The 20,614-nt window shown below is 48.1% G+C and overlaps 3 protein-coding genes across 3 annotated transcripts; all 3 read right to left on the reverse strand.

The window, feature by feature from the left end:
• Positions 1–1,063: 1,063 nt before the first annotated feature.
• On the reverse strand, positions 1,064–4,481 carry LOC112884591 (isopentenyl-diphosphate Delta-isomerase I-like). The gene is made up of 6 exons (XM_025950025.1): positions 4,104–4,481; positions 3,748–3,803; positions 2,886–2,977; positions 1,872–1,974; positions 1,621–1,758; positions 1,064–1,517 (listed from the first exon to the last, which is right to left on the reverse strand). Exons 1-6 carry the CDS (start codon positions 4,358–4,360, stop codon positions 1,267–1,269), a joined length of 897 nt encoding a protein of 298 aa, XP_025805810.1. The 5' UTR covers positions 4,361–4,481; the 3' UTR covers positions 1,064–1,266.
• Positions 4,482–6,282: 1,801 nt separating this feature from the next.
• Positions 6,283–9,548, reverse strand: LOC112884590 (tubulin beta-2 chain). Its single transcript, XM_025950024.1, has 4 exons — positions 9,419–9,548; positions 8,833–9,237; positions 8,481–8,750; positions 6,283–7,251 (listed from the first exon to the last, which is right to left on the reverse strand). Exons 2-4 carry the CDS (start codon positions 9,224–9,226, stop codon positions 6,581–6,583), a joined length of 1,335 nt encoding a protein of 444 aa, XP_025805809.1. The 5' UTR covers positions 9,227–9,237; positions 9,419–9,548; the 3' UTR covers positions 6,283–6,580.
• Positions 9,549–17,074: 7,526 nt separating this feature from the next.
• Positions 17,075–18,693, reverse strand: LOC112884096. Its single transcript, XM_025949422.1, has one exon. It carries the CDS (start codon positions 18,621–18,623, stop codon positions 17,457–17,459), a length of 1,167 nt encoding a protein of 388 aa, XP_025805207.1. The 5' UTR covers positions 18,624–18,693; the 3' UTR covers positions 17,075–17,456.
• Positions 18,694–20,614: the final 1,921 nt, after the last annotated feature.

Consider the following 20,614-nt stretch of genomic DNA (forward strand, 5'->3'; position numbering starts at 1 on the left):
TTTTTCCGTTCTTGGGGACGGTCGGCCGTCGGCCGGGTTGCTTTCCTCTGCTCCTCCATCACGGCACCACCACCACCAGTACCACTGAAAATGCAGAGCCTGTTTGGGACCTGCCGACCTGGGCTCCGACGGAGAACGACGTGGACGGGCGGGGTGGCGCCGCGAGCCGCGTCGCGGGCGCGCTCGGCCGGGACGTCCGGATCAGGATGGGTTTAATCATTCGCTTATTAATTCGCCGTCGCGGCCGTCGTTAATCACGAGGGCCCGGTGGCTTAGTGGCGCTCCGATCTGATGCGCGCCGGGTCTGCTGGCGTTTCTTCCGGCTCTGTTGGTGCATGCATTGATGGACGATGTCATGGTGGCTCTCTATCTCTTTCCCAGCCCATGTTTTACTTCTATGAAGAAAGGGCTAATAAGGGGGGCGACGGTGATGTTCACCGGTTGCCATGCCGTCATTTTATATGTTCGTAGTTTTTACTGCAACATTGAGGACATGTCCAGTGTGACGGCGGGCTGGGCGTTACGCACCGTGTTACCAACTCACGGCTGCATCTCTGAAAGTGCACAGAAAGTTCTGCTAAAATCATGGATTGGTAGTTCATGGTGTCATCTACATCTATGCAAAAATTCGGCTTCAACGAACGATGAATAGTAGCAGGTTGTAGATACCAATTGAGTCGTGCTCGACCATTACTATTTGCAAGCTGTTCTTTTCTTCTTGAATAATTTTTTGCTCAGCGGTGGTGTCATAAGTTGCTGAGCCAGTAAGACCTATCATAAGTCGGTAGCCCAGCAACACCTAAAATCCTAAATGCCGCTAACACCAGTAACACATGTGTTTCCTATCAAGCTATTAAAGCAAGATTTCATCCCGTCGGAAAAAGAGCCAAGATTTCCCAACTGATCAACTAGCAACTGACTAGTCCAATGGCCCGTTGTCGTGGGCGCGGCCCATGGAAGTCTTCCTGTTTCCGGTAGGAAACTTGAGCTTCCCGACTAGAAATGCTTTCAGGTTTCAGGCCCCGCGTAACAATTCAATTCTTTTTTTTTGCGAGGGTAACAATTCAATCCTTATTACGAATAAAAACGCAGAAATCTACATACTCTTCACGAGTTTCTGTTTGCATTACCATTTTGGGTATAAGAACACTATACTGTTACTTTACGGATTATTTGCATCGAAATGACGGCTATTACAAAACATGCGCCAACAGCAACAGCGGCTGCTATTTCTCAACGGAGAAAACAAGTGCCGAGTGATCTAGTCTACAACTTATGGATGGTTTTCATGTCAGCGGCCTCCTGGAGGGTCCCTTGCTCGACATGATCCCACCAGCCCATGAGGAAGTTATCCACCACCAGCCTGAACCAAGGGGACAGCTTAACACCATCCTCCCCAGCGTCTGCTTTCCTGAGCAGCTCCTTCACCTGATCACGGTTCATGTACTTGACGTCCGCGACTTCTTCAGGATTTGGGTTGAGCTTCACGTCGCGAACCATGAACAGCAGGTAATCCACTGGAACAAGTTATTAAAAAGGTAAGTCTGCAAGCATGCAGAAAGCAACAGACAACTGAAATAAATAGCATGAAAACTGGAAACCAGGCATTCAAGTATTTACACTCATGTTCGCCCCATTTTCCATCTGAAGGAGCCTTATAAAGCATTCTCCCAAGCGGAATGAACTGGTCAAGTGGTAATTCGTCAGCCACTATTCCCAATTCATCAAATAGCTTGCGCTGGGCTGCATTTCTCACCCCTGAACAGAAATACAAGATTGTGACTGGTAATCAGTAAGGTCCAAGTAACAATATGGATGGTGCGCATGATAGTATTGATTGGTTCGTCGCTCTTTAAGGCAGATATATGTACCTAGACAATTTTCCTCAATCAACTCTGACTCACGGTAGAGAGGATGGCTACAACAAGTGTTCGTCCATACAAGTGGAAATGTCACTTTTGTTGCAGATCTTTGCTGTAAAGAATATGATGTTACAATACCTTCTGTGGTGACAAGATTAGGAAATACTTTACGATAAGCCAGTTCACAGAAATAGCAAAGGCAGAAGAACCGGTAATGAATGATTCATGTTCAGTGTTCTGAGTTGTTGCTTCGCAGTGTGTGGAACCGTTGAAAATATGATTAGACACAAATGAAACTCAAGGCAAATTTGTATCAGAAAGCAGAAAGATATGTTAGATTCAAGAAACAAAATCCTAAAAGCTGGTGATGTACTATATCTATATAGTTCTTTCATGGGGGAACTATCTCACCAGCAGAAACTTTCAGGGGATAAAAAAAGCAAGAAGCATTCAAGAAAAGAAAAAGGAGTGATTCTTCAGGGGATCTCTTCACTGTGACCATTCTATGTCTGGAAAGATATTGTCTCTTTAGGGGACCCTAGAAGCATGGTACGATCAAATCTGGGATTCACTCACAATATAGTTATCAGGACACAAACTAAGCGTGTTTCCAATTTCAAGTTGAACTCAAGCTGAAGCTATCCATAATACCAAGCTGGAATACGTGCAAATGCAAAAATACACAGTGCGCACTAATATGGGCCAAGACATCCAAACCCCAGCTTGATCAGGAACCAATCTAAGTCAGGCTCCTCTACTGGCAATGAGCTATATCAAATTATGAGGCATCCCAACTCAAAATAATGTCAAGTACCTAAGCCCATTTTGTATGCACACCAATTCCTTTTTTCTTTTTCAAGCATATACCGCCAAGTTCAAACATAATAACAAAATGTTGCATACCCTACTTGAATGGAAATATAATAAGATGAACCCCAATCAAGAATTAAGGGTGCATGGTGAAAAGTGGAATTTACACAACATCTTAAAGCCAGACAACCATATTTAGTGTAGAGTAAATACCTGAAGTAGCAGCTCATATTTGGAGTTGAAAAGGAAAACACTGAAAGCTCTGTGTAGCGCATGTCCAGTTTCTATCTTTTCCATGAGATGGCCTACAATTATTGAGAGAGCATAATTAATAAACAAATGCAATAACAGCTAAAATCTGATACTTCACTACTAGGACTCCAGTTGATGTTCACAACTCACAAGTTATCATCAATATTCACTTATTAAAACTGAAATTGTAGCTTGTATTGCTAAGGTATTAACCATGCTGTCCTGTTGAAGTTCCACATAAGTTTATAATGTCTGGAAAATAGTGTTAGCCAAATTCACCAACAACAAATTGCAACTGTGTTTAATGCTATTTCTGAAAATGAATCTATATCGTATTGATGGCGGTAATCATTGCCAAATATCAGGATTGGCTTTGTGATATTATTTATAAAAAAGGAGCAAGTACTTCACTCAGCTATCTAGACCCTGAGATTAGTACTACAGTAATTTTGGTTGGTCACTGATTTCAGCTACTCGTCATAGAATTGTACTTGGCGCTGATTTCATACAGAATAGTATGAACAAATGAACACAAGCCAAACATAATGGCCTAATAATACTTGATCTTGATGGGACTACAACCACAATAAAAATCAATACAACTCAGGCTTCAATCATATATACACGTGAGAGAGCAATAGAAAGCAAATTGTTCCTGCTGAACTAATTAGTACTAGTCCAAGTCAAACATGGAAATTGGGATACTTGTACCAACAAAGTACCATTAGAAAACAATAGCCAGCACCAATGTCAAAGTCGTGCTTTGAAAAACGCAACCACACATAGTTGAATGGGATAGATGGATTAACACGTTGTCACGTACAGTTATACTTGGACTCGTGGCCGACGACATTGTCCTGTTCGTCCACTAAAATGCACCTACGATGGAAATTTGGAATTTCAGTCAGTTGACAAACGTCACGACATACGAAATCGAAGGAGCGATTAGACTGGACGACTGTTTCTCAGCCTCGATCGCAACCTGAATCTGTCAGGCTTCATCCAATACTCGAGAGAAATAGTTTGCGATTCGATGCTTTATCCCTGATTATCGACAGGAGGAAGCATCTCGCGTGCAGGCAAGCTAGAAGCAAAAAAAAACACCACCGCGCCGCGCAAGTTGACCAGACCAGCGCTACTAGCGAAATTGACGGGATAAGGGGGACGGAGGCAACTCACTCATCCTCGAACATGAGCCGCCGCTGCACGGCGTCCATCCCCGCGTCGGCTTCGACGGCGCCGGGGCCGGCCTTCCCCATCACGGCGCCCCCGGCCGCGGCGGCGATCGCGCGGCGCCCGCGGAGCCTGGGGAGAGCCAGCCCCGCCGAGGAGGAGGAGACGGCCAGGCGAGCCCACGCGCGCCGCCCGGCCCCGAGCGACGCCGAGGCGGACGCGAGGAGCGCGAGGGTGGGACGCGCCGCCGGTGCCGCCGCCATAATGAGAGGAGTGGGGAGAGATCCGCTGCGCGCACGGGTGACGGCTGGATTTGTTGGGCGCGGCTGGCCTGCTGGCTGCTGCTGTTGGGAGGGAGAGCGCGGCGACTTCGCGAGCTGCAGCCGAGCGAGCGAGGCCGGGCCGGGGGGTTTTATGAGGCAGACGTGTCTCTCTCTGCAGTTGGGTCGTTGGCGTGTCAGTGCCCTATTTGGCAGGGCTCCGGAGCGACTTCAAAACCGATTCCGGGTCACTCCTAAACGGGTGCACGTATACGGCTCTAGCAGTAAAATCTCAAAATTTTCGCTCTCTAAAATAATTTGGTGGAGGAGGAGTCATAAAACGTGGCTCCGCGTGTCTCCTCCAGCTCCTCCATCTTGCATACCACCTTTGCCCCACGCGCACTGCGCCTCCTCGTGGCGGCCGGCCAGCTACGCCAGCTGCAGGAGGCTAGGTGACGGCGGAAGCTCGAGGCGCGACAGGGTGGGGTGGAGCGAGAGGCCGGATGGCAGTGGGAGCCCGTGACCCGTGGCAGGGCGTGGCGAGCGGGAGGCCGGGCGGCAGCAGGGCTACAACGGAGGAGGCGGCGGTGGGAGCTCGTGGCCCGCGGTGCGGCGCGGCAAACCATGGCGGAGGAGGCGGCGGCCGCTGGCGCTAACCCGAAGCGCAGGTTCGAGGTAGAGGAGGCGGCTTGCCGTGGCCCGCGGGTGTCGAGGGGTGGGGAGGATTCGGATCAAGGAAGAAGGGAAGAAAGGATAAGATGGAGAGAGAAGGGAAGAAAAGAGAATAAATGAGAAGAATGAAAAATAAAAAAGAAGGATATTATAATTATTTCATACTTTTTATTTATTTTAACAATTAGATGAAACCGTTTTACCAAATATTTTTCTAAAACAGCTTGAGCTCCATCAGAGAAGCCGCTTCACCAGAGAAACTAGAGCCGAAGTTATTTTTTAAAGAGTCTGAACCCTACCAAACATACCCGGTGCTTCTTCTCGGAACGTGCCAACAGGGTGGAAAAGAACGTGACTGAATCGTGGGTGCGGGATGGATGGATTTTACTACGGCAGCTGTGTCGAAGGTTGGCAGAGGACAAATCGTACCAAGGCACAATCGACTAAATTTGGGTCATGTCTGTAACCGGCTAAGGCTTAACAAATTATGTTTGCTTACTTGATTATTGTGAAAATAATGATATATTAGTCTCCGGAGACATGAAAAACATGTTACCTCCTCATATTCTTGTAGGGTCGCGAGGACAAATCTCATTCTTGTTTTGTCGCAGCCTTTTGGAAGTAATTAACATGTTTCTCAACCCCCCATCAACCTAGAAGTCCGTGGCTAACTATAGGTATAAATAAAATCAATTACTTTCCGACGATTTGTCACTTGTTTCAAAGGGTGGGCCGGCGGGCCATTTGACAACAAGCCCAGCCAGAAAAAGGACCATGGGCCGAAGTCATTGCAAAGTCAGTGGACTCTACAATTAGAGATTTTGATCAGATAGTTTGAGAATTAGTTGAGTGGGGCACTATCTTTTAGTAGATTATAGTTTCCATATTATGACAACTTGTGGGGACATGAGTTGATAGGCAAAGGTGGTAAAATTGTGCCCTCGCTGTTGTCATGCGTTTTCGCTGTTGTGAGTGGCTAATTTGATGAGAACTCGTTTCGTTCCTCTACATGGTCTAGAGAAACAACATGCTTCAATTCTTGGTCACGTTTTCGGTTTGTAGTGTACAGGTTGATATGGTCTTTACTCACATGAAAAGGATACCTTTTCACTTCAAATTGATGCCATGTGTGTGATTGTCGCATATTCTGGTTGAAGCACTCGTTATTCAACATGACCTTTGCCGATTTAGTTCTACTGGATTGACCGATAGATTGCACGAGCAAACTAAATCAATTACTGGGAAAAAAAACATTCAGAAACAGCATCTCACTTGAGCATTCGATTTCCAGTCTTTTAGGGCAATCATACAGAACTCATCGTCGCACAAACGGCAACAAGATACTCTTGCCCTGTTTACAGGCCACTCGACATATGCCATGGCGTACAAACCAAGCACCAAAAGATAGGAGCATCATGCAAGAGAAGCTGCATAAGTTGAGGCAGGTACTAGTGGCAGTAGCATCAAGGATAAACACTCCATACATAGACAGGCGATTCAAAGAAAGCCCAAGGCAAATATCATTGCGCCAACTGATGGCAGCGGGCCGCCTCACTCTGCCGCAGCCTCCTCATCCTCATAATCAGCCTCCTCGTCGGCGGTCGCGTCCTGGTACTGCTGGTACTCGGAGACGAGGTCGTTCATGTTGCTCTCGGCCTCGGTAAACTCCATCTCGTCCATGCCCTCACCTGTGTACCAATGCAAAAAGGCCTTCCTTCTGAACATGGCCGTGAACTGCTCGCTCACCCGCCGGAACATCTCCTGGATCGAGGTGGAGTTGCCAACGAAGGTGGAGGACATGGAGAGGCCACGCGGAGGGATGTCGCACACGCTCGACTTGACGTTGTTAGGGATCCATTCCACGAAGTAGGACGAGTTCTTGTTCTGCACGTTGATCATCTGCTCGTCCACCTCCTTGGTGCTCATCTTACCCCGGAACATGGCCGAGGCCGTCAGGTAGCGGCCGTGGCGTGGGTCCGCAGCGCACATCATGTTCTTGGAGTCCCACATCTGCTGGGTCAGCTCGGGGACGGTGAGGGAGCGGTACTGCTGGGAGCCACGCGAGGTGAGTGGCGCGAAGCCCACCATGAAGAAGTGCAGGCGTGGGAAAGGGATCAGGTTGACAGCAAGCTTGCGGAGGTCGGAGTTCAGCTGCCCTGGGAAGCGAAGGCAGCAGGTGACACCACTCATGGTGGCACTGATCAGGTGGTTCAGATCACCAACTGCCGACAAAATCAATATTCACATCAGTAAGTGTTGAACAGCAAAGGAGTACAAGTTCATGCATATTAGGCAGTTTGATCAACATAATAGATGAATAAAAGAAAAGTATAATAAAGATATGACCAGGATCAGTTTGATTCCATCAAAATAAATTATACACAAAGCGTAGTAAGATTCCAGGAAAAAGAAACTAGACATTCTAAACAATTGTGATTGCGCCTGAAGCTGCATAAAGGCTTGTTTTACAGGCTTACAGCCACTGCTCAAATGCATGTGGTTCATCAGTTAAGCACATGATAGAATAGTTTTCATATGATTTTGAACTGCCAGATTTACAAATTAGACAACTGAATATATAGGGAATGATACACCAAAACGAGTACAGCCTGTCTCCTATATCTAACACTTTGACAGGTTTACAACTCAGCAATAGGAAAGCAATGCCACCCCTTCACCATCCAACAATGCATACACAGAATTGAACTTATTACAGATGAACTTGGAATGTTAGCAGAATTTGCAACTAATTTCGACAGCTAACATTTTTTTCCTTTTGTTTTAAGCACAAAGAGCACTCGAGACACAAGATTACTAGCAAGTTGCAACATAGCTCACGGCACTGCAACAAACCCAGAACCCCAATCACCATCTACTTCTATAGGCGGATACAGTAACCAAACTATTTGAGTATAGAGTTGCACAAAGCTCAGAAACATATAAAATTACGCGGACGTTGGAATCACGTCTATCTAGCATTCTGACTACGTTTATCAATTTAGCATCCAACTCCCCTTTAGCTTTCAGTCATACATGCAAAATAATTAACTTGAGACCAATATTGTAGCTTGCTGATGATAAGCTGTTCACAATAACCAACATAACTGTATGCAACATTTCAACAGTAATTTGGCTTCCATCAAGACCTGTAGTTCAACAACCTAAATAGTTCAGGACTGGGTTCCACAATACTAACAACATTTCTGACAGTAGGTTCCAATCACTAAAAGCAAATGCCACTAGTAAGACAAAGATTTCATTCATTTCAATCGCAAAGCATGACCAAGATAACTAGTGAGTTGGATCATAATTCAAAGCACCACAAGCACATAACAATTAACAAAGCTCACTTTTCAACAGTCACATAATGCAATTTAGAACCAGGTGAGGTAATCAAACTGTAAATATCAGCAGACGAGGCAGTAAAACTTAGTGGAGCAGATCAGCTTACAGCTAGGAGTGGTCAGCTTCAGAGTGCGGAAGCAGATGTCGTATAGCGCCTCGTTGTCCAGCACCATGCACTCATCGGCGTTCTCCACGAGCTGGTGGACGGAGAGCGTGGCGTTGTAGGGCTCGACCACGGTGTCCGACACTTTGGGGGACGGGAAGACGGAGAAGGTCAGCATCATCCGGTCCGGGTACTCCTCCCTGATCTTGGATATGAGCAGGGTGCCCATGCCGGAGCCCGTGCCTCCGCCCAGCGAGTGGCAGACCTGGAAACCTGACAGCACACACCCAGAACAGCGCGTCAGAGATTCAGAACCCACGAGATGATGGGAATTCGGAAGAGAAGAGATGGATACCCTGGAGGCAGTCGCAGTTCTCGGCCTCCTTGCGGACGACGTCGAGGACAGAGTCGATGAGCTCCGCGCCCTCGGTGTAGTGGCCCTTGGCCCAGTTGTTGCCGGCGCCGGACTGGCCGAAGACGAAGTTGTCGGGGCGGAAGATCTGTCCGTAGGGCCCCGTGCGGACGGCGTCCATGGTGCCGGGCTCCAGGTCCATGAGCACGGCGCGCGGCACGTAGCGGCCGCACGACGCCTCGTTGTAGTAGACGTTGGCGCGCTCCAGCTGCAGGTCCGACGTCCCCACGTACCGCCCCGTCGGGTCGATGCCGTGCTCGTCGCACACCACCTCCCAGAACTTGGAGCCGATCTGGTTCCCGCACTGCCCGCCCTGGATGTGCAGGATCTCCCTCATCTTCCTCTCGCCTGCAAACGCCGCACGGATCAACGCGCGAAGAAGAGGAGACAGAAAAAAAAATCCAGGGTTAAATTCCCCCCAAAATCCCCAAAACGAAGCGAACCCAAACCAAAAAGGAACCGACGAGATTCAGGAAAAAATCAGGGACCCGAAGAAATTTGGGGAACAGGGATTCGATTGCAGCATTACCTTGGGGGGGAAAGCGATCGGATCGGGGTAACCCTGGGGGAGGGGAAGAGGTTGCGATCGGGGACTCGGGGAGAGCGTGGGTGCGTGCTGTTGAGGGAGAGGGGAGGCGAAATGGGGGCGCGTGTTTTATAGCGGCGGTGGGGCTAGGTCACTGGATCGGACGGCGCGTGGGGTTTTCCCGTTTCCCTCCAAGGACGCGCGCAGGGAGATCTCAGACGTCCGACGCGGGGATCGGGCGGTTCGGCCGTCGGCTGCCAAGGGGCCCGTTGCTTGGCCTTTTGGAATTTGAATTTTGAAGGGGTGGGCGCTGGCTGCCGGGTTGGAATTTGGATGACGGGTTTGGCCCTTGGACGTGGTGCGCGTGATTCCGAAGAAACGGCAGTTTCACACGGAGTACGGGTGCAAATGGGGATTCTGTGCATTTTGTGTGTCAAATTTTTTTTTAGAAACCGAGTTTGTATTCATAAATGTTTCTGGTTTACAACCCAACACACTTACCACTTACAACGACACCTCTTAAAGAAAAAAATACATTCAGATCCTTGCAAGCTTCTCCCAGTCGTCCTCGTTGCGGCAGGAACAGTCACATTCAAGCCGACCATCCTCCCGACGAAGAAACTTTGAAGGTTTTAAACGGCGCCAAGAGCAGCATACCGGCAGCACCAACAAGCTTTTTATCCGCTGAGCACACATGCCTAACAAGATGGCCAGCAGCAAGCAGCCATCGCATCGTCGGAAAAACCAACTCGATTTCACAAGTTGGTAGACATACCTCCAAAAGATTATGGCGGTACCAACGAAACCGAGGGAGGGACCATACGGGACCTCATCAAGAACTAGAGCACCTATGAGGACTTCAGTTCCGACGAGAGCACGCTTTATTCTCCATGGATCGTCACGGAAGGAAGGAGGTCCAGTTTCTCCGTAACCGCTACCCAGTGGCAAATCTAGGATTTCTAGTTAGGGTGGCCCAATAGAACATTTTTAGATTTTTTAGATATTTTAGTGAATAAGTCAATATAGTCTTATAAAAAATTCTAATTTCCCACTTTTCATCTTCTCAATTAATTTTTTATTGTTGTATGTAAGAAAATAATTAGTAATTATTTTTCTATTAGTAATATATAAGGGCATATATGAGAAAAATCTAGAATAAAGGTGCTTGGACCAAATCTTAGGGTGGGTCGGGGCCCACCCGGCCCACCCCCTAGATCCGCCCCTGCCGCCATCGGATCCGCCGCAACCACCCCCTCCAACGTCTCTCCAGATGAGCAAAAGAGCCGGCAGCCATCTAACAATCGACCCCCCGCCTCATCTCCACCTCCAATGTCGAAATGGCCACCGGAGGCAAAGAGGATGCAGCGGAATCGACGCTGGAAACGGAATCGCCCTTCTGTCGCCCTTTTTTGTTGTAGCGGTAAGAGAGGCGAAGACGATGATGGTCGGGGCCTGAGCGCCCGCCGTCGTGCCTATGCGTGCGCACGTGTGTCAAGAAAAGCTAGGGCCCATATGTTCTCACAAGATAAAAATCTTGGGCCCATGCAGGAAATAAAACTAAAAGGAGATATATAGCAATGATAAAATAACAGTAAACATCATGAAATCTATAATGAATTCATATATAGTGATTTATTTTGAACGAGCATGCATAAGATTGTGCCTATTTCATTAATAAAGGAGGAGATTACAACCGGATTAGCCGATAAAAGAGCAAGTGACCAACTAATCTTGAGCTAATAAGGACGGTAGATCTTTTACGTCCATAGAAATCCAAGCCGTCACGTCGTTTTTTATCTTCACCAAAAGGGAGATCGTGTCGCAACGGTGGCAAGTTCTGGAGTTCCTCTCCTTCCACACTTCCCAGCTAATTAGAAGAGCAAGACTTCTCACTTCTTTTGCGAGGAATGTAGGTGTATAGTGGTTATGTTGGTCCACCAGTCGAGCGTGTTGGCACTGTGCTGCCACGTGATGGCTACAGACAAGGTGCTGAAGTGTGTGAGGCGCCGTGAATAGCATAAGAACTATTGCCTGGCCAAAGCTAGATCAGGTATTCAGGTTGTTTGCCTGCCAAATCATATTGCCCACCAATGACTTCAACGTCCTGGATCATAAGTGACAGGAAAAAAAAATCCTACGACTTAGGATCTGTTTGGTTCCTATGATTTAAAGATTAGACCTGCACTTTTAGTTCAGTTTTAGACTTTGAAGAACCAAACAAGTGGTCTAAAAGTGCATGTCTAAAGTTTAAACCGCATTAAACCATTAGCTCCTTCAAAATATGCTAAAAGGATCTAAAAGTGGTACATGATGGGCAAAAGACACACCCTACCCTCCCGCCCACCCCCCTCTCTCTTTATCTACCCGCCATAATTAGGGGTAAAAAGTGTCTTTTCAATATCCTAGTCTAAACTTTAGACCTTGGAACCAAACAGCAAAAGTATCTAAACTTTAGTCCTTCATTTGAGAGGCTAATCTTTAGCCCTTGAGCTAAAGTTTAGCCCAAGGTATCCAAACAGAACCTTAAGCGTAGGGATGAAAATGAAAATGGTAATTTTTAATTTTTGAGAATCGTTTTCGAGATTTTATTGACTTTTAAGGATAAAGAAACTGAAAATAATTATTAGAAAACAAAAAAAATAGTAAAATAATAGGAAAGTGAAAATGAAAATGATTTGAGCATCCTCCGATATTTAAACATCGAGAACTATCGTATTTGCAGAGTATTCTACCGTATTTTAGTGATAGAAATACCATATTCACGTACAATACCAGCACCCCCTGCTATATATATTTTTAGAGAGTCATGACTGATTTGTTCTAACCCTAAATCACAATCTAGCAATCTGAATTCATAGGACTATAAATAGTTTCTTAGATGGTGGGATTAATATTTAAATTTTTATTATTATGAAATGAGATACATGTCATGGATGGATGGATCCTTGGAGTAACATCTTAACCATCAGTACTTGTGCATGAAGTGTATCAAGTTATATGGTTAGAGTTGTGCTCTATGGTTTGATATATTTAATGTTTTTGAAATATCGTTTCGAGAGGTTTCGATTATTATTGATGACTTCTCGATCTATATTTTTGTTTCCGAAATTACCGTAATACCGATGTTGTTTTCGTTTCCGATAATATCGTATCGTTTTTGTTTTCGATGAAAAAAATGTGAAAGTAAGAGTAACGAAGCCTTTCACCAACCGTTTTCATCCCTACTTAAGTGTCTCAAGGTCGGAAAGGATAAATCGTGCATAAAGCAATGCCAAAACACATTATAATTTCCCCAGTGGTGGAGGAGCACGGTGGCAAGGTACGACCATATCTTTTTTTTTACAACTATGACATACCTTTTTTACTACATTAGAGCATATTCAACAGATTACATATCTCTTTTACCCTATATATTCTCTCTTTCCATTACCAATAACACTTTTTTATTTTCGTAGTCAGTGCTACAGCAGATTACTTAATGGATAGGGTGGAGGGAGGAATCCTCTATATTTGAGTAAGAGAGGTATATGATTTGGCGGTCACCGAAAATATTTTATTATTAGCGATAGAATTCATAATCTATTGTAGCATCTGCATCTTCCATTACTAAAAGAATAATTTTTTATTTAAGAGAGGGATGAGTAATCTGCTGGAGATGCTTTTATCCTACTCTTTTTAATCTTCAGTTTCAGCAAGTTTAGTTCTGCACGCCCTTGCTCAGAAGCTGGAGTGGGCAAGTGGTCTGCACATATCCATGACAAATAGCAGTTTGGTTACTTGAAAATCAGTTGACTCCATCATACCCCGTAGACCATCGAAAGGTGGCAAGTTGCAGCTAGGAATAGTCAGGCGAGCTTATGGCCAGCTGATTAGCTCTCGGATCATTTTCTCGTCCCGCCTTTGCGTGCCGCGTGGTGCAGGCATGCATCTGCCGGTCGATCTCATCCGCTATCTAATCTCCTTTCAGTTCAGTCCCACCTCTCCCGGACCCGGATGTATCAATTCACGGTTCCTGGCAAGTTGCATTGTTGCAAGCCCTGCAATCATGCGTCCCAACAAATAAAATGGAATCTGCAGGTCACGTATATCTTCTGCTACGCAAGCATCCAAACACAACGCCAGCTACGAGGATAAGCGAGTAGCAGCATCTTCCTTCTCAGCTGATTCAGCAGGGTTTGGTTCCACAAAATAAACTTTAGTTCCTATCCGTTTAAGTTACTAATTAGAAATATTAAATATAGATTAATTATAAAACTAATTGCACGGAGGGGACTAATTTATGAGATGAATCTATTAAACTTAATATGCTAATGATGGATTAATTAGATCTGATAGATTCGTCTCGCGAATTAGCCTCCATCCGTATAATTAGTTTTATAACTATTTTATATTTAATCGTTTTTAATTAGTACGCTTGGAAACAAATACCCCTTCTATGTACACGAAGCCTTGTGGATGCACCACGCGGGCCAGGCAAGAGATGAGATCCCTTCTGCGACAGGAGCTCGATCGAGGCGGCATCGGATCCCGCCGGGGCGCGCGCGGGCGCCACCACGTCCACGCCGGAGGACGCCACGCTCCATCGGCTGTCGCCACTCGCGCGCCGGCCCGCCGTGGGCACTCCGACAACATGTGCCGTGTTGGGACTTGGGAGGAGGAACCAACGGGAAGGTCGGAAACGAAACGTACGCAGCTGCGACGCAATCCGTGCTGAGAGTAGAGCGTTGATAAACCCGGCGATATATTTGGTGGTCAGTCGGCAGCGGCGCCGAGCTGTCGATTATACGCAACGAGCCTATAGCCAATTCGTCGCCGGGAAACTGAAAAGGGCATGTCACCGAACATCAGTCTCGTCTGGTGGGAAAGCCCAACCGCCGGCCGACCTGCTGCCAACGCGCAGCCCTGATCGATGCTTCGTAGTTTCAGGAAGCTCATCATCCCCTCTGCCCTGCTCGCTAAGATTTTCTTTCTTTCTTTCTTTTCTTTTTCTTTTTTTGAAAAGGAAAGCTAAACTTCTTTTTCTCATTTCATGGAACTTCCACCATAAACGTAACTGCGCTGCACGCATCATTGACCATACCAAACAGTTAGAAAACAAACTGCACGACGAATCGACGCACAGCACAGCGCCATCCATATCGGTGCCCTGTCGGCAGAGCCGACGGCCTGCGGGAGCGCTCTCTCGCTTGTGGTGCGCTCGAGCTCGTCTCGGCGTTGGGAGAGCCCAATCTTCCAGCTGCCGGGACGCGATCGATGCCGCTCCCAAGCAAAAGCTCATGGGTTCTTGGGTGGTGTCTTGCGACAAGGGGTTTCGTGCGTGATGTGTCTAGTTAGTGGCGGAGTGGAGTTCTGCCCCGTTACGATTAACAAATACATCATCGCACCTATATATCTTGGTTGGCTTGTCGTTTCGTGCGGTGGCACTGGACAATCAACGCCGCATTGCTGGGGAAATCTATTCCTCACGCACGCGGGTGGGAGACGAGCTGTCGTAGAAGTGGGGTGAGGGAAGTGGGTGGAGCGGCCGTCGGCAAGCTAGGGAGAGGGGAGGGAAGTGGGAGGAGCGGCCGTCGGCGAGGTAGGGATAGGAGAGGGAAGTGGGTGGAGCAACCGCCGACGAGGGGTGGGAGGTAGAGCTAGCGGCCGCTGGCGAGGTCACCGGCGGCAGGGGTAGTGGTCAAGACGACGGAGCTTAGGATTTCGGATTTCCGGGGTTCCAATGGCCACCGGCCTTAAAGACGGCAGAGCTTAGGGTGTCAGATTTCCGGAGTTTCAATGGCCACCGGCTCTAGAGGAGGAGGTCGGGGCGGTGGTGACGGTTCGGCTGGTGGCGGAGGCAGGGCGGCGCTCCAACTAGGGTTGGATATCGGGTGGGCGGTGGCCGACGGTGCGGCAACGAGAGTGACTAGCGGCGGTGCGGTGACAAGAGTGACTAGCGGCAGCGCGGCGGAGGCGACGGAGGAGCCGGAGAAGGCAGGGAAAGCGGGGGCGCTTGGCTCTACGATTGGACGAATTCAAATCGCAGAGAGCGATGAACAGATGCCCCCTCATTGTTAGGTTTAACAAGGTTTCGGTGACAGCACCGTAGTAATCTGGTGCTACGGCATCGTAATAATACTTTGTTTTCTTTTATGCGAATCGGTAATAAACCTCAATTTTACGTGCGTGTTTTTCCATATTACTAGAAAAAACTTACTCCTACAATTTCTTTCTAGGAAGAACAATTTTTTCCAGTGATTGTGTTGTCTGGAATTTTACGTACGTAGAATTTAGTGAGATTGTTAGGACATGCTTAGTGTGGTTTATGGAATTACGGCTGGAATAACGGGGCTTTTGAAAAAATATGATGGTTTATTAGGACATGCTTAATGTGGTTTATGGAATAACGGGGCTTTTCAAAAAATGTGATGGTTTATTGTATGGCTGTATAATGTCCTATTGAATTGAGATAGCAAGCAATGCGCGTGTCGACACCGATAACTTCGTGAATCTCAAAATTATCTACTGACATAGTTTTCAGAGGCGTCGTAGGGTCAGTAGTGTGTGTATGCGTGTAACCATGCATTCATAGGATGGGTATAGTTTTCAAAAAAAAAGGATGAGTATAAATCTATGTCTATGATGTGTTTTTTCAGAAACAATAGATTTGAGTTACATGTACTTTAGTGGAATGAATTTCATTAAACCATTGACACAACAATGCCGCTGCCCACCAAATCCTCCACGCTTACCGGCGCTCCGTCCCACTAGGAGGGAATTACAGTGGCATTTACAGCCCAATGCCGCTAGGGAGCCTGTTACAATCACGAGGACAAAGTACAACTGAAAAGGGTGGTAAAGCTAGCAGCTATGAGACCCTTCCTTTCAACGACCATTCCTCCCATTCGTGCTAGTGTGAAGTTCATGCCCTCCAGCGCAGATTTCAACAAACGACAGCATTGAGTCTGTTTCCAGCACCACCCGCTGAATTCCCCTTTCACTAGCCGCTCTAATGCCTTTGCAGACTTGCCATCACTTCTGCATGGAAATGCATCCAGCCATCCAGGAGGTGCTTTGCATTACCACCTCCAGCGTCGACTGCTTCACCGCTACGATCTCTGATGATGAAGGATCAGTGTTGGTTTTTTGGTATTCCTTAGTAAAAGCACCGTCTTCAGTGTTAGTTTTCAGAACCTCAGGGGCAGGACGTGGTCACTACTGGCCTTTGGCGCCTTCTCCGGCAACTCTGAAGTTCATATGCCTGCATCATCATCACACTGAAAGAGATGTAAGATGTTCCATGCTTCCTCCATTCCCTTTAACCTTTCCCGGACATTTGGTATTCCATAGCTTCCTCCAAAAAGCATCCTCCCTGGCATGCGTGCGTTTTCCTTCGAGTGAGGAAGCAACGATTTGGTGGGCTACCTTGTACATTTCCAAACAAAGATGGGCCCTCTGAGCCCATAACTAACAGCTCAGAGGAGGTGAGCCACTGCCAAGAGGCCGCTGCTAGTCCTGCAGTGCGCTGATGGAGATTAGCTCTGAAGATTTCAGAAATCGACCTGGGTGCTGGTGATGCAGATTAGCCATCTAGTATTCTGGATTCACAGGTCCGGAGAAAGCTCGGCATATCAGGAACAAAGTCGCTTCAACTCATGACACATCACACATCCATTTAACTGAACAAGAACAAGCATTCTTCCCCTTTCTTTTTTTGAACCTAGTTACCCGATCAATAACTCTACATCGATTTAGTGATTAGTGAACATCCTAATGACTGAACCTGAACTGCAAACATTTACCATTACACAGGTATTGAGGGGCATCAAGACACCGGATTGCTAGTAAAAGCTGTAAGCCTGTAACAGAAAAATACCACTAATTTCTTGAATGTTTGCATCTCATCAAAGTAAGTAAGCTGGTGGCATCGCCATTCTTCTCCTTGGCAACCTTTAATCCCAATGCAAAATCTTCAGAAATCAGAACAATGCTAAACCTTGGCAAATCAACAGGCTAACCAACAGTCAACAGCAATCATCATGCTAACACGGCCGCCGATGCGTCACGCGCTCATCTTCTTCTTCCTTGCCCGCAAACGTTTCTCCTTCGACCCATCGAATCCCTCGAACGGGATCTCGCCTTTCATTGCCCGGAGCACATCGGGGAGCTCGTCGGCGTGCGGCAGCACGTACACCTGAAGGAACCGCGCCTCGGTGGACACGAGCGCCACGGGCAGCCGGTACTGCCCTGACCGCTTCCCCGCCCTCCTCAGCACGGCAAACACAGCGCACCTCCGGGAGTGGGCCCCCAGGCTCCGCACGAGCATGGTCGGGTAGGCCACGATGTCCTCCAGGCTCAGCCCCGCCTTGCCGGTCAGGAACCCGACGATCTCCGAGATCTTCTTCTCGGAGGTCGCCATCGAGGCCGGGTACCACCGGATCATGTGAGTGATGCTGTCGTCGTCGAAGCCGAGGCGCCGGAACAGTGCGATCTTGCTCTGCAGCGTGGCGGCCTTCATCTTGGAGAAGATGGCGAAGACGTACGCGAACATGGGGCTCCCGGGCTCAACGCCGACGCGTCTGGCCGCGGCGACGATCTCGTTGATGCGGTCGGGGCTCTGCATGATGACGGCGGGCTGGAGTGCGACGAGGGTGGCTACCTGGTCGGCGGACAGGCCGTGGACGTCGCGGAGGAGAGGCACCACGCGGAGGAGACTGACCTTCGGCTGGCAGCGGGCGATGAAGGGCATCTGGCGGAGCACGGTGATGACGCGGTCGTCGGAGCCGCCAAGCACCTCGCGGAGGGCCGCGAACAACGGGGCCAGGTGGTCCTGGACGCTGCGGTGGAGGAGGATAGGGCTCAGCGCGATGAGGCGCGGCAGGAGCGGCGCGGAGACGCCGACGGAGGCCAAGAAGTCGAGCTTGGGCTGCAGCGTCTTGGCCGGGTCGGAGACGAGCACGATGGGTAACTTGCGGACGGTGGCCGAGATGTGGGCATCCGAAAAGCCGTAGCGGCGGAGAAGGGCGAGGACGGCGTCCGCCTGCTCGGCAGCGCCCGGGGAGGCCAGGCGGGTGGAGGGCGCCGCGCGAGCCGCGGCTGCGGGGGAGAGGCCGCAGCGGGAGATCAGGTAGGAGACCGCAGGGTCGTCGGCGGCTGCGGGGGAGGAGAAGGCGGCGGCGAGGGCGCCGACCGGGAGGGGGAGGATGCGGCGGCGGACGGCAGCCAGCATTGGGGAAAATCGTGGATGGGGGCAAGGCCGTGCGGCGGCTGAGGGGGTTAGGGGCGGCCGGCGGCGTGCTTCCAGAAGAAATATGCTCATATCGCACAGGCCCAGAAAACAGCTTCCACATCGGACAGCCCACCACACTACCACTCGCGGGCCACCACGCGAAAAGCCCTTCAGAGCCCCAGAGCCAAACGGCCAGCCCACCACACCCCTCCTTAAAGGTACGTTTTTTTATTTCAGTATCGTATTTCAAAGCTTTATTATCAAACTATTATTATCGATTGTTTCTGCCATTATGCTTTTTGTTCAATGGTTTGAGAAACTAGATTTAACATTACCACACTTGAGGTCAGCATTTTAAGAGACTAGATTCAATCTTTTAAAAATAATGAACATTTGAAAAAAATACTACATTTGATATTTTTGAAAACATAGATCAACATTTTGAAATTTTGTGTTAAAAATATTTTGAAAGCTATATTAAAAAATGGAGTAGATTGGACATTCTGAAATATCACATTCAATATTTTTTATAAAATAGATCAACAATTCGAAAAGAGTAGGTTTAGAATTTTGGAAGAACCGCTTCAATATTTTATGCCAAACTATTGCATACGATAATTAAAATTTTAAATTAATAGAAAACGATGTCGACATAGTATAGTGAAAGTATCGAACTAGAAGATTAAAAATTAGAACTGGTTGTCTTAAATACAAATCTAGAAACCTTCACGATACATAATCAAGAACAGGAATTAATTCCTGTTTCTGAAAATGAACGAGTATTTATTGAAGGAAAGGAGACAATGGCTTCGAGGATTTTCTTACCACATATCACTGCTAAAAATGAGCTTTGGTCCCTTCGGTTAAGATCCAAATTTGAAAGCTTCCGGAATCATTTTAGTACCGGGCCAAGACACCAGTCCGGTACTAAATATCGTATTTTAGTACCAACTGGTGTTTTGGTCCGGTACTAAAATAGCACGGATATTTAATACCGATCAATGGCACCATCAGTACTAAATGGTGATATTTTACCCCTAAAAAGTACCGGCCGGTGTGTTTGGCCCGGTACTGAATGGTCTTCCACGGTACTTCAAAAAGGAATGTATTTCTCACCCAGTCACATATGACGTATAGGTGGGATGACGTATAGGTGGGATGGTAAGAAAGCTCTACGTGAGGCAAATAGTACTGACCGTACCGTTTGCCTGGTACTAGAGGTAGTTTCTCACACAGTGTATGCACTAGAAATGCGTAGGTCTATATTAAGATAGAAAAAAAAATGGAACCATGCTACGCACGACGCCGAAGCATGCGCACCACCGTCACGAATGCTGATTTACAAAGAGAAACACAACCATGAGCTTCGAGAATGAGCAAGGCGAAATAAAACACGTGCGTGTTTCCCAAAATCAAACCGCTACCACGTAGAGCCAGCTTGCCAGGGACATAAAGAGAAACAAGAGAGCTCATGAGACAGTGCGGCAGGATGGTAATAAAAAAAAAAGCCGAGTCAGCCACCGGATGTTAAAAAAGAGAGATTAAAAGGAGCTGGACAGAGAAATCGATCCCCCGTTATCCCACGCCGGCTTTCATCCAAAGAGCTCGCCTGCGTATCGATGGAGAGTACATCTCAGCACACGAGGACCACGAGTTGTCATCGCGCCACCGGATGAATCCGCATTCTATCTACCCACAAGTTCATGCAAGGTCGCAGCTGGCAGGTGGACCCGCGCGGGCAAGGTCTCAAGCAGCATCGTATCGTATCGCAGCGGCTTCACTGCTCCGCGTCGAGGACGGCGACGACGGAGCCTGCCTCTCTCTGACTCGGAGCACCCGCCTTCTCTCGTGCTCCCCCTGGGCGGCCGCCGGCCGCGACACGGCACGCCTCACACGAGCGCGCACCCACATGACGGGACGACTGGGTTCCGGCAGCAGAGAATGGCGTGTGGGTGTGGGCACGGCGCCATCGAGCGCCCTCTGCTTGCGTA

The sequence above is a fragment of the Panicum hallii genome, chromosome 3 (assembly GCF_002211085.1).
Source record: "Panicum hallii strain FIL2 chromosome 3, PHallii_v3.1, whole genome shotgun sequence".
Taxonomy (NCBI): Eukaryota; Viridiplantae; Streptophyta; class Magnoliopsida; order Poales; family Poaceae; genus Panicum; species Panicum hallii.